Source organism: Acomys minous, assembly GCF_964271855.1.
Source record: "Acomys minous genome assembly, chromosome: 13".
Lineage (NCBI taxonomy): Eukaryota > Metazoa > Chordata > Mammalia > Rodentia > Muridae > Acomys > Acomys minous.
In genome coordinates, this window is record NC_140495.1 from 59,676,022 (window position 1) to 59,692,981 (window position 16,960).

Genomic DNA, 16,960 nt, shown 5'->3' on the forward strand with positions numbered 1-16,960 from the left:
GGTGGAGTTTTGAAACTGCGCATTCTTGCATTTCTTTTTTCTTTTTTTCTTTTTCAAGACAGGGTCTCTCTGTGTAGCCTTGGCTGTCCTGGACTCACTTTGTAGACCAGGTTGGCCTTGAACTCACAGAACTCCACCTGCCTCTGCCTCCTGAGTGCTGGAATTAAAGGCGATTGCCACTACCGATTGCCACTACCGCCCAGCTGCATTCTTGCATTTCTGGCCCCAGGGGACTTTGGAGCAGGGGATTGACTGTCTGTGTCACAGTTCTGAACCCACCCCTCCCCCACCCCCACCTCCAACTCATCCAGTCTGAGGCACCAAGTAACAGCAAAGCAGAGAGAGGGTGGTCCAGGCCCCATGCCTAGGACTGCAGGACTGTTTAGGGCCTGGATTTACAGGCAAGACCCAGGGAAAGCAAGGTCTGGAGCCGTACCCGTACAAAGCTGGCAGGGAACCACCCCTCGCCATCTGCGACGCGGCCCCACCACCATTCTCTGTTGGTGGCATCCATCACTTCGATGACATCTCCAGCTTTGAAGCCCAGCTCCTGGTCATCCATGGTAACATGGTCCCACAGAGCTTCAGCACACACCACACTGCCATCACTGATGAGCTGGAGAGAGAGAGCCAAGGCGGGTGGGTCAGCGAGACAAGGCTGTCCTACCCTGCCCCTGCCCAGCAGCCCTGGAAGGGGTCCAGGACCGCTTTACACAGAAACTAATGAAGGTTCCCTCCAGGCTAGCAAACCTTCTGGGGTCAGGGCAGTGTCTTGGGCACGCCTAGATTGCCCAAGCTCAGTGAGGGGACCAGAAGTGAACCTGGGCACAAAATGGGATGGGCTGTCACATGTCACACCTTCTACAGCTCTGTTGAGTCTGTGGCTTCAGCTTCAATGCCCTACGCTGCCATATTGGGCTAGAGCTGGGACAAGGCAATTAATTGGCAGCTGCTACCTGCTCTCCTAGGTAGCCATTTAAGAGAGGAGACTTGCTCCCTCGGCAGGTTCTTACGGACTTGCATGGGATAAGATGTCACTCAGTTACTAGCGCTGTTTTACCAGTGACGGTGCCCGTCACAGCAGCCAGGTCATAATTGTTGTCTGTTTCTTGAAAGCCTTGCAGAAGTAGCCAGATGATATAGCATTGCCCCTTAAAGCCCGGACACCCACACCAGCTGGGGCACAGTCCTCAGATTGAGCCCTGGAGCTCTGTTTTAATCACTCTATCTGCCTGCCTTCCTTTCTTTCCCAGGCAGGAGAAGACAGACAGTTCTTGCAGCTGCTAACTATAGCCTGTGAGCCTCTGCCACTGAGTCGGTCACTTTAGATCTGGTTGGCAGACTGGGTTCTTTCTGCCCAGAGCACTGGTGAGGCTCCTCTCTCCACTGTGTGTGGCCTGCCCGTGGCCCTTTCCAGGTAGCCTCGATGGTTGGAGCTCTGTCCCCCTCCCCCAATCCATTGGCTCCTTCTTTTCTACTTAAAAAAAAAAACAGTTTTATTTATTTATTATATATACAGCCATGTGAGAAGAGGGCACCAGATCTCATTATAGATGGTTGTGAGCCACCACGTGGTTGCCGGGAATTGAACTCAGGACCTTTTGGAAGAGCAGCCAGTGAGTACTCTTAACCTCTGGGCCATCTCTCTAAGCCCCTGCTTTTCTGCTTCTGAAGGCTGGTTCTGCTTTATGAATAAATAGTTCTGGTGGCTTAAGGCAGGAAACAGTAGTATGTGGAAGGCGTGTGCCCTCCTTCCTGGCTAGCTTAACAGAGAAGAACTAGATTATCTACCCCCAAGTAGGTCCCCCCCCCCCACACACACACAATCCAGTCCTACCCCTAAGCTGCCCTATACCTTGTGCATGCTCCTTCCCTGGGTGCTTCCATATTCAAATCCTCCTGTCAGTCAGGAAGAAGGTGTGTCTGCCAGGGAAAGGGTTAGCATCTCTACCCCAGTGCCAGGCTCTGCCTTAGAGGTGTGTCTGCATCCAAGGCCATACAGGGATCCCAGCACAGAGCTCTGATTTGTTCCTGGAACCACAGACCTCCAAGCTCTGGGCTCACCGCCTCCGTGACAATGATTTCCTGCAGGTGAGTCTGGCTGACAGACATGTGTGGGTTAAGACAGGAGGACTTAGCAAGGCCACAGGAGGAGCCTGTCTGCCGCAGGCTAGGAGCCAGCAGGCCTTCTATAGGCTGTCATGTGAAGCCTTGAAGGATAATGGGGGGGGGGGGGGAAGAGGTGGATGTCGGTAAGAAAAAGCAGGGGGGTATTCCTGACCTGGGGTCTGTAATTCAGGGTTGCAGATTTGGGGAAGTAACCCAGATATTCAACATGGCCCAGCATTCTGCTTTGTATGAACTGGAATGAAGTGTCTCCTTCTGTCCCCGGATTCCCTCAGAAAAGCACTGAGAAAAAGGCAGGCAGACCCCACTGCACGGCCTTGCACATCCTCTCCTCCTCTTATTCCACAGTCCTTGGATCCTACACCGCTGCTGAGAATGCAACTGAGGGTGTGGGACAAAGAGGCAGAGATGGTCCAGTGTAGCATTAGAGACAGGTCCCACAATGCCCCTGCCCAGTCCTGTGGAAGCCTGTAGGGGTGGGAAGGAGGTGTTGCCCATCTCTGCAGAGCCCCCCCCCCTTAGTCCAGCACTCCAGCTGCCGCTAAGGACAGGGTTCTAGAGCTGGCTGGCTGCCTCTGAGGCAGAAGGACATCTGGGGGCTGGTGGGGCTTGTACCACAGCCCAGGTAAGTTCAAGAGCAAGGTAAGCCAAGGGCAGGGTCAGAATTCCTTCCTGTGCCTTGAGGTTCAGAGGGTAAAGCCTCCAGGCTTTGCCTCAAACTGACATCCTCCACCCCTCCTCCGCGCACACCGTGGACCATCATAGCCTCCTGTATTTTTCTCATATGCGGGGTGATGGCGCCTTCCCACCAAGCTGTCCCTGGGTACCGGATGTGGTGGGAGGTTGTATTCAGAATGGCTGCTGCAACTCAGGCGGCAGCAGCTCTGCCTTATTAGGCCTAAAATAACAAAACCGCAGGTATCACGTTCACAGGAGGCCAGATACCCTCCACCAGCCTTTTGCAGCCCCTACGTAATTCATGACTTGCAGTACCACGCACACCCTTTCCAGACAGTCTCTGGCAGCAAGTCACTGCTCCTCCGCATCTTCAGTTAGGGACCCGCCATGTTGTCCCACCCCCCTCCTCCCCAGCCTCGACGACAGATGAAAGGCCTTTGGGGCACGTGTCACCACACCCCTTAGTCACCCTCACGGTGGCATGCTTGGGGAGGGGGTTTCACTCCCCAGACTGGCCTTGACAGTGAACACATGGTGGCGGGAGTCTTCCCCACTCCTGTGTTCCTGCGGTGACAGCGGCTGGAAGATGCCACTCACCCTGCGCGGTCCCCCGCGGTGCCCGGCGCGCGCAGCTCAGCGGAAGGCCAGTAAGAAGATCAGCACGGCGTTGATGAGAACTAGCAGCGCCAGCACAGCGGAGACCACCACGCGCTGGGCTCCCGGGGGCAGGTTGCAGCGCAGCAGGGCGCGCAGGGCGCCTCCAGGCGTCGCGGGGCCGCGCCGGGGCTGCGGAGGCTTGGCCATCACGCCCGGCCAACCTCCGGGCTCCTAACGCCGGGAGATCCCAGCTCAAGGCTGGAGCCCGAGGCGCCGGAAAGGAGGCGGAGCTGCCTGAGCTCACACGCCAGGCTCCTCCCTCACGGCTCGCTGAGTGAGCCCGCAGCAGTGCAAGCCTGAGAAGGTGCTGCAGAGGGGGTGGGTAGGAAGGGACCTGTTAAAGTCGCCTGACAGGATTGCTGCGGCTCTGGGCTGCACTGTGATCTGCCCTGAACGCTTCCCTGGAAGGGGTCAAAGGCTGATGTCTGCATAGTGTTTCTTCCTGGCCCTGACCTGACCTGGTGCACAGAGGACAACGGGAGTCCTGGCGGGAGGGGGGACGGGGGGGGGTTGCTACTCAGGCGGTCCCAAAATGTTTGGCAAGGTTGCTGTTGGGGAGGAGTGGGCCAGTTCAGTTTTGTCATATAGTCCAGACTGGCTTAAAATTCACTTCTCTTACATAAATGACCTTGAACTTCGCATCTTCCTACCTCCTCAGGGCTAGGATTGCAAGTATACACCACCATGCTTGGTTTATATGGTTCTGGGGATTGAACACAGGGCTTCCGTGCTTGCTAGGCAAGTACTCTACTTTCTGGGGCAAATCCCTAGAGGTACAAGGGTTCTTAATTCTAATAACGGTTATTCTCTGGCACTCACTTCGCAGATACGGTGCCTCTGAGACGTCAGATAATTAGTTGTCACACAGTCACCTAGTAAACCAGGGTAGTGAGTGACAGGAGGATTTGAACCCAGGCCTGACTGATCAACCTTAACCACCAGAACAGGATTTTGATCCTTGGCTGTGCACGGAGCTGTCTTCTTCACTGGCAGCACCAAACGGAATCTGCAGCCTCAACTGGGCAGAGGACTCAGCCTCACCAGCATGTCCCTCTGAAACTGACTGTAGTTTAGAGTGATGAACACACAGCAGAGCAAGCATGGTGTTCATGTGTAGATGACTCTATAGTCAGATGTCCTAGTACCTGGGACCGCCCTGCTGAAGAGCCCAGGGGTGTACGCACATCTGTGTGCGGTGTGCATACACGTGTATTGTGAGAAGGAACACTTCTGTGTGTGGGTTACCTGTGCAAGTATGTGGGTGTATGTGCGTGCTTCTGTGGATTTGGAGGGGCTGTCTGCCTTCTGCATAGCAGGCGCGGCCTGGACCATCTATCTATCTGGTGGTCTGCAGCTCTGCAGGAAATCTTGTGTACCAGGTGTGTTCCCCCTTCCTCAAGGGGTTTGGGGGAATTGTGCTGATCTGAATAAGGTGTTTCCACAGTCTTTGGGGCATGTGAATATTTGATTCCCATTTGATGGCACTGTTCAGGGACGTTTAGGAGGTGTGGCCTTGTTGGAGGACGTATGTCACTGCAGGTGGGCCATTGCATTCTCTAGGCTTCCTGCTTACAGCCCGAGATGTGAGCCCTCGGCTGTTCCTGCCTCCGTGTCTGCCACCTGCTGCCATAATTCCCAGCCAGGATGGACTCTTAGCCTCTGAGACCATACCCAATAAGCTCTTTCTTCTATAAGTTCCCTTGGTCATAGCTGTGTGATCACAGCAATAGGAAACTAATACAAGGGGACATTAGAAGCCATCTAAATGTCGCTGGCCTTCTATCCCTAACTTCTCTCTAAGGCTGGGGATCTGTCCTCTAATGGCGTAAGGCTGGGAATACATGACTTATGTCATTGTTGTATTGCACTCTGTGGTTCCAGCGTGATGGCCACCCAGGAGAGAGGGTACCCTCTTCATCCTCAGGCCCCTGAACACAGTGGGGTCTATATCACTGAAATAAAACAATCCATCCTTGAAGGAAGTTCCTTAAAACTCAGAAAGTAAACAAAACTTAGGAGACCCAATAAGCAAACAATTCACAGTTCTCAAAACGTTCCTAAAACATAAAGGATTCATAAGATCCCTCCCCAGGGTTATATAAGGAATAACAATTGCCAAGGAGAGGAGACTCTCTGACCAGTTGAGCTGCCAACGAGTCCTGCTGAGTGCTCCAGGACTGCGGCTTTTCAAAACACTCTCCACAGTAGAGTGGAGAGTGGGATATGACTTTCTCACATACTCTGGTGCCTCACCTTTGACCATGTCCCCTGGAGGGGGAGACCTGGTGGCACTCAGAGGAAGGACAGCAGGTTACCAAGAAGAGACTTGATACCCTATGAACATATGCAGGGGGAGGTAATCCCCCTCAGGAACAGTCATAGGGGAGGGGAATAAGGGGAAAATGGGAGGGAGGGAAGAATGGGAGGATACAAGGGATGGGATAACCATTGAGATGTAACAAGAATAAATTAATAAAGGAGAAAAAAAAAAAGAGTCATCACACATGCTGGGCCCTTCAGGGACTTGCCTGCTTTTGAACCAACTATGCTCCTATGTGTAACCTCATCTATTCACTGTGCTAAACTAGGGTTTCTTTGTTTTGTTCTTGGTACCCCATGTGAGGCAAGTATATGTTTGCTTGCCTCAGATCCTAGGGTGGGGTAAAGTCACACAGCATCACTCTGTTCACTGCTCTGCTAGACCCAGAGAGGCCCAGGCCCAGCTGTAGCTATGACCTTCACCTCATGATAGGAGCAGAATCATGTGGGAGCAGGAAATAAGACAAAGAGCCCTTGGGTTTGGGCTGGGTTGAGAATTAAGTGGGGATACAGCCTTGCCAGGGGACTCCTAGCTTTTTGAGCCCCAAGAGCTTGGGGTATGACTGAAATCACAGTGGCAACAGCCTGTCTCTGTGTGTTGCATGACTCCAAACAATAAAAAAAGCTTAACAGAGCCGGGTGCAGTGGCGCACACCTGTAATCCCAGCACTCTGGTGGGCAGAGGCAGGAGATCTCTGTGAGTTCGAGGCCAGCCTGGTCTACAAAGTGAGTCCAGGATAGTCAAGGCTACACAGAGAAGCCCTGTCTCAAAAACAAAACAAAACAAACAACAACAAAGCCTGACAGTAAAGACTCAGACCCTCCAGGGGAGTGGCCCTAGGCTGTTGTGTCAACGTGGCAAGACTGACAGGAAAAGTGGAAGTGAGACACAGACGTCTGAGGTGGATAAGGCTGAGCCCCAAGTCCTATAACTTTGGGGTTATAGGGAGAGAAACTGCTTTAGAAGTATGACCACCACCTGGCTCTGCAGTTTGGGGCTCTCAGGGCAGCAGTGGTCTGTGGGGACTTATAGCTGCTCCTTCCGTGTCTCAGGGAGCTCCCAAGGCATAACCTCGTTGATTATCCAACTAGGGTGACAATGAGGCACTGACAGGCATTAGGCTCCTCCTTCAGGCTAGAGAGTGTGAGAACCAGGCCAGGTGCAGCGTGTCTTCTGTGACAGGTATGACAGAGACACTTGGAGCCAGAGGTCAGCTGACTCCACAGTGGGTGGCTTTGGGTCCTGCAGCACCCTCACAAGTGCCACAAAGTGCCAGGGGGGAGAGGTGCTGAGCACCCTTGGGCGACCCAGTGTTCTGGGACAGCTCTGCTTCCCACTGGCAGCCCTCTTATTTACACTGTAAGTTTGGGCGACCCATTTTATGGCTTTCCTCTAGTGCCTGTCTGCTTTCTAGGCTGGGCTTTTGGCAGCACAATCTAGAGGCTACCTCTATTCTTCCTCCACCCTAGAGCCGGAAGATCCAAGCATCTATGTGTGCACATAACAGAGGGAACCCTGGCATCCAGTGTTCTCATCTGTGTGGGGAGCAGCTGGGGCCAAGAGGAGTTTTCAGTCACGGCCTGACCCAGAGGGTCCAGGCTGCCATGTGCAGGTAGCAAGAGGTTTACACCTTAGGCTCCCCACCTACCTGTTCTCAGATCGTTGCACATGCCAGTAGAGATGAAGCACAGTGGAGAAGGGGCCAGGCTGGGTGGCTGTGGAAAGGGAGGGGCGTCTAAAGGTCCACAGACAAACACTTCCTGCTTTCACCAGTTTGGAAAAAAATCTCTGTGCAGGGTAGGAAGTACAGCCATGCCCAGGCCCAAGTCATGGACACTCGGAGAAGGTTCTATACAGGCCAATACTGTAGGAGAGAGAAGCTTGAGGGAACCGAGGACAGTTAAGTGCCTCATTTGCTGATTCATCTTGCAGAAGTTAGACAATCCCCAAGGGGCCAGGAACAAGTATGTGCAGGGAATACAGAAAGACTGAGACCCTATACCACCTCCTCGTGCTCCGTGGGGCACACACAAAGGCGGGCGCCACACTCATAGCCCATTCAAGCAGTCAGCTCTCTGCAGGACTTCTGCATGTTAGGGCAGGCACACTGCCTGACATACACCAAGTGCACAGACTATGTGTGACATGTATGTTCACAGACACGAGCCTACACTATGCCAGCAATGCCCACACAATACAAACTGCCTCTCTGAGATCCATTATCTGTCATCTCTTGGCTGAAGGGTTTGGGTTCCCCTCTGCTTAACCGCTGAGAAGTCCGGGGTCTGTAGATGTGGCTCAGTAGTTAAGAATACGTACTGTTCTAGCAGAAGACCCAAGTTAGGTTCCTAGCATCCACTTCCAGTGCCTTATAACCACCTCTAACTCCAGTTCCAGGGGATCCGATGTCTTCTTATGGCCTTTGCAGATACCTGCGCTCATATGTGTGTACCCCCACACAGACGCGAACACATCATTACAATCCTTTATCTCCTAGCGGGGGCGTGGACCTGAAAGGTTCACAATCTACAACAAGACACCCACTTCTTAGAAAACACAAGTGAGTATGTGAGTGTCCAGTAGGCATGGACTTTCCCCCTACAGCTCCTGTTCCAATGACTTCCAGCAATAAAGTTTATGTGAACCTCCAGTGAAGCTTCCTGCTGGGCCCCTCCAGGTGGCAGACCATGACCAAAGGGACGAGGCTGCCCAAGGAAAGCAAAGAAACCAGCCTATCATCAGCAATCACCTCCTTCATCTTTCTGGAGCTTCTGGCATCTACTTGATGCCGTCAGCGGGTCAGAAAAGCACACACTCTTTCTCAACTCTCCAGGGAAGTAGGAGCCCAGAGAAGCCACCCATATCCCCAGACCCACAGATTTTAGAGGGACCAACTAGCCAGAGGTCTGTCCCTGGAGTGTGTGGGACATTCTTCATGCCTGGCCTGCTCTTCCTCCCATCCCCTTTAGAGACCCACTTCTTGCTTTTTCTACGTTAGGATGCAGGCACACTGGCAGCTTCACTGATGTAAGTACTGTGGAGGGAGGGTGGACATGAGTGTGGAGGCTGCGTCTTCCCTGCCCAGCCCACAGCATCACTGGAAAGAGACTCCCACCCATGATGGCCGTCTCCTGAAAGACCTTGAGCCAACAAAGAAGTGAACCAGCTCAAGACTGCGACTAGTGCTTACAGAACTCCACAGGACAGCGTTTCCACTATCCTCAAAGTTTTCTTTGCACGTGGACACCATGTACGCCGGCCCTCATGGGGCCCTCTGCATGTGCACAGCACCTGTACTGTCTCACTGAATACCTTTCCAGAACTTCCTGGCTCTTGCACGGCAGTCCTGGCGCCACAGTTTCCTTAGCCATCACATCTGTGCATGCAGTCCTTGTCTAGAACTGCAGGGCTCAAGATGTACATGTCTAAAATGTCACCCCAGGAAGGACATGGGTAGCGACAAAGCAGCACGAGAGGACAGTCAAGGAGTCTGCTCATAGAGGCCCCATGGACACCATTATGGTCCATATCTTCTGACCCCAGGCCTGGAATTAACCCCATCCTCCATTCAAATATATCTATCAGGCCACAGTGATGGGAAAGTATTACCTCCTCCCCCCCCCCCCCAATCACTTTCTAGACCTGGGCCTCTAAGAAGAGGCCACCTGCCAGGCACCTCACTCCATTTTATGCACAAATAAAGGTGCTGCACCCAGCTCTGCTCCTCAAGGAGAGGAGCCCCGCCCCAATCCACGGGTCTGCTTGGAGCCTTCTGTCTGGTGGGGGATGGGGTGCGGTGGGGGGGGGAAGGGGGCAGGGTGGCTGGAGAGCAACATTTCCATCACAGTTAACAACTGCTTACAGCCTTTTCTTCCTTCCCAGCTACAAACCTGCAATTTTCTAGGAATCTCACCAGACCCTGCATTTACAGAGAAAGAACATGTTCTTAACCCTATGTGCAACACTACTGGCTCCCGCTTTCACCTTGTCAGTTTATAATTCCATTCAGCATATTTCCAGGGCCACCACATCCGCTTATCAAAAAAAAAAAAGGGGGAGAAAAGGAAGAGGAGAAAGGGTTTCTTAGCAGCCTTTTAAGATGTAACTCGAGGACCACCAAAAATAGTACATTCCTTAGGCATCAATGGTGCATTTCTCTTGAGGACACACAGCACTTGATTATCGACAAAATCTCATCCTCCCTCAGCATTCACACTTAAGTTTATGTTGAGATGTTTCTGAACTCCGGTTCAAACTTGCTAGGCCTGACATTCTTTTCTGCTTCGAAGGCACATATCCAGGTTTGGCCTGAGCCAAGATCCCTAAAAAGATTAAGGGAACTCCTCAGGCTGCTGAGGGTGACAGTGGAACTACATTTTTGTCCCCTCACTGTTGACAGGTCTGCTTGCCATCCACTCACAGATATCACAGCGGCCTGTGAACCGTCTCCCGATGACAGCCTCCTCAGCACCACAGCAAGCCCTTTGCTCTGATGAGGCAAGAGCACATACACAGGATCTCGCACTTATGCAGGATGAGGTCACCATTGTGAGGTCACCCAGTGAGAACCGGAGTATGTGTGGCTCTCTAACAGACAGTTAAAGCTTCAAAAGTTCTGCTTAAGAAGTGCTAGTTAATGGCTGGCTACGGGGAAGGCAGCAGCTGGCTAGGAGGAATAACAACCTCTAGAACTTTGTGGCTCCATGGCTTAGCCCTGGTGCAGCTAAGAATTGCTCCAAAGGCTTGGGGAGCTAGCTCACTGGGCAATAGTACTTGCTTTGCAAACACGAGGACCTGAGTTCAAAGCCCCAGCACCCATGTAAAAAAGCCAGGCATGGTGCCAGGTGCTGGAGGTGCATGCCTTTAATCCCAGCACTCCGGAAGCTTGGCAGGAGAATCTCTGAGTTTGAGGTCAGCCTAGTCTATAGAGAGAGTTCCAGGATGGCCAGGGCCACACAGAGAAACCCTGTCTGGAAAAACCAATAAATAAGTAGTAAATAGATAGTAGGTAGGTAGATAGACAGACAGACAGATGACAGACAGAGAGATGACAGATAGATGACTGATTGATTGGTTGGTTGATTGACAGAGCGGGTGGGTAAGCCAGCCAAATGCGGTGGTTTGTATATGTGAGCCCAGCACTGAGAAGGCAGAGACAAATGGATCCCTGGGGACAGCTGGCCAGCCAGCCTAGCCTACTTGAGTACCTCCAAGCCAATGAGAAACCCTGACAGTGGACAAAAAAACAAAGTGGACAGTGACCAAGAAACAACCGCTGAGGTTACCATCTTGTCTCCATATACTCGAGCACACGTGGTCATCTGTACAATATGAACAGTCTGCACAATGCGGATGAGGTTCTCAATGTTTTGAACGTTTAAAATAAATCATAAATTTTTGAGGTAATGGGTATGTCTGACGATCTGACCATTGCATACTATACACATTTACTTAAATGCCATACTATAAATAAATGAAATGTACACAATGTGTGTCGATAAAAATTAAAAGGAGAAATTGTAATGGGAACCAGCTTCTCACCAATTTCATCTGCTTAGCCAGGAAATAGCAACACCTATAAGTGGCACACGGTTGTCATAGCAACAGCAAATACTCTGAGCCTGTGTCCGCAGGAAGAAAACCAGCTTACTAGTTTTCCCTTGCTTCATGCAGTCTACCTAGAACTTGTCACCTGAACAGAAGTAACAGAGAAGTCTTGGTCTCTTCTTCTAAGCCGCTCCTTGGCTTAGCCCTGCTCCTGGATTCTGTACACCCAGGGAAGTTATGCCTTAAACACACGGTGCTATATAAAAGCATGACCGTGGGGTAATAGGCACCGGATAAGGGTCCCTGCGTACTCCCCAGCTGCAACACATGCTTTGAACACAGCTGCACATCTGGCTTGCATGAGCCTGCCAGGTGGCCCTCCTTCCCTGGCTGAGCCTCCTTGGTACTACCTCGTTGATGGCCAGCTGTTCTCCGCCTCCTCCTCGGTGGCTGTAGTGGTGGCCAGGCGTGTGAAGCTCTTCATACAGGTCCTCCTCGCTGCCTGTTTCCTCTGCGCACACAGCGTCCAGGGTTCCATCGGGCATCCCTGGAAGGAGAGACAGCAGCAGGCACAGAGTGTCACCTTGGAAGGTGGAGGGGACTATGTGACAAAGGAACTGGGTGATTTTAGAAGAGGCATTGCATCTTTGGGAGGAAGCCGGTCAGGGGCTAGCCATCCTTGCCTGGTGGATGGAAAGCGCCAGTTACAGATGTCAGTATTGCAAGTCACCTAGCCCCGGGCCAGAGCAACTTGGTAGACAAAGAGATACCAAGGGTTTGCTGGGGCACAGCATCCAAGAGCTCTCCAGCTGAGTTCAATTAAAGCCACCTTTAATCCCAGCACTCGGGAGGCAGAGGCAGGTGGATCGCTGTGAGTTCAAGGCCAGCCTGGTCTACAAAGTGAGTCTAGGACAGCCAAGGCTACACAGAGAAGCCTTGTCTCAAAAAGCCCCCCCCCCAAATCCATTTACAAATGTGTGTCATGGGCTGTAGAAGACCTAAGAAAAAAGGCTAGTCTTCAGAGGCCTTTGAAGTAGTGGATCCAGTTAGAAGCTTACTACCAATCCTGACTCAAGTTCAATGCCTGCAACCCATGTGGTAAAGGAGAGAACAAATTCCTGCAAGTTGTCCACTGACCTCTACAAGTACACACATGCACACACTTGTGTGTTTTTTAGCAAAATATAATTTTTGTTTACTTTCGAGATTATAATTTAATTACAACATTTCTCTCTTCCCTTTCTTCTCTCTAACTACCCCCATATGCCCCTCCCTGCTTTCATTCAAATTCGTCACTCTTTTTCCCACTAATTGTTATTGCATGCATATATGTATTTATATATACATATTACTAAATACAACCTGTTGAGTCCATATAATGTTACTTGTATGTTTTCAGGGCTGACCAGCACTGGACAATCAATTGGTGTGCTCTTCCTTAGGGAAGACCACCTCGCCCACTCCCAGCTTTCCTCAGCTGCCTGTATTTTTTTGTGTGTATGGTTGAGGCATCATGGGCTTTTCCCTGTCCAGTTTGGCGTGTCTATTGATGTCATCTTTGTTCTGCTCATGTTTAGGCAGTCATGGTGGTGAGAGTTTATGGGTGAGGCTTCTGACTAGGAGAAACCAGACTCCCTGATCCTCTGGCTCTTACAATCTTTCCTCTCCCTCTTCTGCAATGCTCCCTCAGCCTTTGGTGCAGGAGTGCTCTGTAGATAGATCCATTGGGACTGGGCTCCACAACTCTGTATTTTTATTGGTTGTGATTCTGCATGTTGGTTTGTATTCAGCACTTTTGTTGAATTTGGCCAAGAGCTCTTGCTTGGTTCTCAGCATCCATGATGAGTAGCTCACAACCACCTGCAACTCCAGCATGCAGAGGACCCAACACCCCCTTCTGGCTCCCATGGGTACTGCACTCACATGCACATGCACATGCCACTGCCCATAACTAAAAATAAATAAACCTTAACAGAAAGGGTACACAGCATCACTGATCATTCGAGAAATGCAAGTCGAGCCACAGTGATCTCTCCCACATCACATCCCTAGGGGGTTAGTATAAAAGCAACAACAGTAAAAAAAAAAAAGATGGGAAAAGATCGGAGAAGGCTTCGAAGCTGGAACCTCTCAGTGTTCTAGAAAATGATACTTAGGTGCTGGGGAGATAGTTGAGTTGACACAGTGCTTCCTGTGCGGGTATGACAAACTGAGCTTGGCCTTCAGGAACCACATGAAATAAAGGAAGCCAGCTATGAGGGGACACACTTATAACCCCACTGCTCGGGAGGCAGAGACAAATGGATACCTGCCTGATGGGTAAGCTCCAGGCCCAGGGAAGGGCTTTATCTCAAAAACAAAATGAGAGTGACTGTGGAAGTCATTTGACATTGACCTCTGACCTCATACACACATGCACACTCATACAAACAAACACGCATGTAACATATACACATACAACACAATACACAGTTCCCATATAATCTAGTGTACACCCTCTGTCACGGCTGGTTTCAAATGTCAGCTTGCCACAATATAGGATCACCTGGTTGGAGAGCCTCAATCACAGAATTATCTTAACTGACATGGGAAAGCTCATGCCAAGTGTGGGAGTTGCCTTTGGTAGCAGCACAGATAAAAGGGGGCCTGGCACAAGACGTTCAGCTTTTGTTCCGTCGGCCTTGCCTGTGGCAGGTGTGTTAATTACTCTGTTGCTGTGCTGACTCCTTCAGTGAGAGCAGAAACCAGCTTTTCCTGTGCCTCTCCAGGAACCCTCTGGGTTTTCAGTGCCAGACTGGAACTGTTGAGGAGGTAGTGTGCCTCCAGGACTGAGAAACTACTGCTTCTCGACCTCCCAGATGTGAGACAGCTGTGCTGCTAAGTTGGCCACATTGCATAAGCTAATTTAATAAATTCTGTATATTTGTTCTATCGTTTCTCTAGAAAACACCGACTGACACGCCTCCTAGGTAACCCCCTCAAAACATGGAATCGGAGACTCCGACGGACACTTGCACGCCAGTGACTGTGACAGCGTTATTCCTGATAGCCAAAGGGGAAGCAACTCAGGTGTGAACTGCGCATGACTAGGGATGGGTGATGAGCAGTATAATACCGCCTGATAAGAAGAAAGGAAATGTGTAAACGCGGTGCTAACTGTGACCAGAGACACATACAAGAACCCATACTGGGTGATTCCACTTAGTGTGATATCTAGACAGGCAAAGGCTTAACAGCAGAAAATAAACGGCCCTCCAGGGAGGATGGGCTAGCAGAACAGGGAACTACTGCTGCGTAGCCACCGAGGTGTGTGAGTCTGTGTGTCTGTCTGTGTGCACGCTTGAGTGCTGGTCCTGAGAGGCCAGGAGCATCAGACTGTCCAGACCTGGAGTTCCAGGTGGCTCTGTGAGCTTCTTGATGGGAGCTGCACCCTTAACTCCCGAGGCACCTCTGGGGCTCCAGGCTCATGTCTGAAGAGCTGAGACGTTTTGGAATTATATAAGGGTGATGGCTCTGCAACATTGTGAAAGTAAATGCTGAACTGAACTTAAAATGGCTGAACGCCCCCACTTGCCTTAACCACCCTGCCTGTCACCTCCCTTCCTGACGCAGCTGTCTGCTTGGTGTCACAGTGCCATGTGTGAAGAACCTGGGGGAACTGAGCCTCGACCTTGTAACATGAGGCTGTAACGTCCCAACTTGAAAGTCATAAAGAGGCTTCAGTGACTTGGGTGATGACCTAGTTGGTAAGGCACCTGCTGCACAAACATGAGACCGAAGTTTGATTCTCAGCACCCACATAACATAAATAATAAAAAAAAAAGATTAAAAAGAAGAAGAAGAAGAAGAAGAAGAAGAAGAAGAAGAAGAAGAAGAAGAAGAAAAAGAAGAAGAAGAAGAAGAAGAAGAAGAAGAAAAATAGCCAGGCACAATGGTGCACACCTGTAATCCCAGAGCTAGGGGTGGGTGCAGACAGGCAGATCCATAGGTCAGCCAGCCTGGACTGACTGACAAGCTGCAGGTCAGTGAGAGCTGGAGAGATTAATCAGTGGTTAAGAGCACACACTGCTCTTGCAGAAGATATGAGCTTGTTTCCCAGCACCCAGCTCAAGCAGCAAGAATTGCCTATAATTACAGAAGGCTCTAAACGCCTCTGGCTCTGTGGGAACCTGCACTCATAAACATACAACACCCCTCCCCCAGGACTAAAAACGAAAAAAAAACTTTTAAAAAGATTCATGTAGAAGAAAGCTACCAAGGAACAACACCTGAAGTTGTCCTCTGTCCTACACACGAATGTGCACATACATGTATGAGCACATATGTGCACATGTACATGGTTGCAAACACACACACACACACACACACACACACACACACACACACACACACACACACACAGCAATGGGAAGAACCACGCCTAAGTAGTAAATGAAGGAAGACTCCTGACACCTGGTTAGACCAATCCGCAGTGCCGAGAGTGAACACAGCTATCTCTGCTGCAAACTCTGGGTCATGACTATGGCTTCTTTGCTGAACAGCAAGCACCAACCTGCAGCACAGTGTTCTAGAGACTGTGCTGGTGCAGTACGGCGAAGTGCGTAGCTTTAGCAAACAATACAGTTCTCTGTGCCAAAGTGCGGGACCACGAGATGATTTGATGAACAGTTCCACTATTTCCACGCCATGCTCGGCAGTGCCTCAAAGCGTGTCACAGTTATCTTAATGACAGATTTTTACGCATGTGTGTATGTGTGACGGGGCCTGAGGATAACTCTGTTTGTCCTCTTCAGGAACGCTGTGTATATCCTTTGAGACAGTCTCTCACTGTCCTGAAGCTCGCTGAGTATGCTAGTCTAGCTGGCCAGCGAGCCCCAGGGACCCGGCTGTCTCTGCCTCCCGAGGGCTGGAATTACAGATATGTGCTGCCATACCTAGCTTTCCAAGCCTGGCTCCTTGTGCTGGCTCTGTCCTCTGCTTCTGTTTGACTTGTCCTAAGGTCCACAGGGTACTTTGGTCATATTACCCTACAGTGAGTCCCCACAGTCACATACGCACGGACACACAATGATGAGTCCCCACAGTCACACACATGGACACACAATGGTGAGTCCCCACAGTCACACACACAAGGACACACAATGGTGAGTCCCCACAGTCACACACACACAGACACACAATGATGAGTCCCCACAGTCACACACACACGGACACACAATGATGAGTCCCCACAGTCACACACACATGGACACACAATGATGAGTCCCCACAGTCACACACACACGGACACACAATGGTGAGTCCCCACAGTCACACACACGGACACACACCTCCCTCCCCCCCTTCTTTCATGTCTCTTCTTTTTCTTAAGATTCCCAAGTAAAACCTGTCTTTCCGAGTCCAGCTTGCTTCTGGTGATACAACGCTCTACAGTTCCACTTGTTTTTAATGTAAGTGACATAGCTGCATTCTTCTTAACGTCTGGGTCTCTCTAAATGGGCTAGGCCGGCCTTGAACTCCCAACAGCTCCCTTAGCCTCCTGAGTGCCAGGACTACAGGGGCGGGATTTTGGCCCCCTCTTGGCCCCCTCAGGCAAAGTCATAAAAGCTGGAAACTTCCTGACAGCCTCCT

General features: G+C 50.9%; 2 protein-coding genes across 4 annotated transcripts in view; both read right to left on the reverse strand.

Annotated features, from left to right (window-relative positions):
• ARHGEF4 (Rho guanine nucleotide exchange factor 4) overlaps positions 1-16,960 on the reverse strand; it is a 141,147-nt gene that overhangs the window by 7,555 nt on the left and 116,632 nt on the right. For all 3 annotated transcript variants that reach the window (XM_084752950.1, XM_084752952.1, XM_084752951.1), the window contains 2 exons: positions 11,740-11,876; positions 437-616 (listed from right to left, as the gene is read on the reverse strand). In XM_084752950.1, coding sequence (XP_084609076.1) covers positions 437-616; positions 11,740-11,876 — 317 coding nt within the window. The remainder of the gene's footprint in view (positions 1-436; positions 617-11,739; positions 11,877-16,960) is intronic.
• On the reverse strand, positions 3,439-3,656 carry SMIM39 (small integral membrane protein 39; the record flags this gene model as incomplete). The annotated part of the gene is made up of 1 exon (XM_084753053.1): positions 3,439-3,656. The coding sequence occupies exon 1, from the start codon at positions 3,607-3,609 to the stop codon at positions 3,439-3,441; it is 171 nt and encodes a 56-aa protein (XP_084609179.1). The 5' UTR covers positions 3,610-3,656.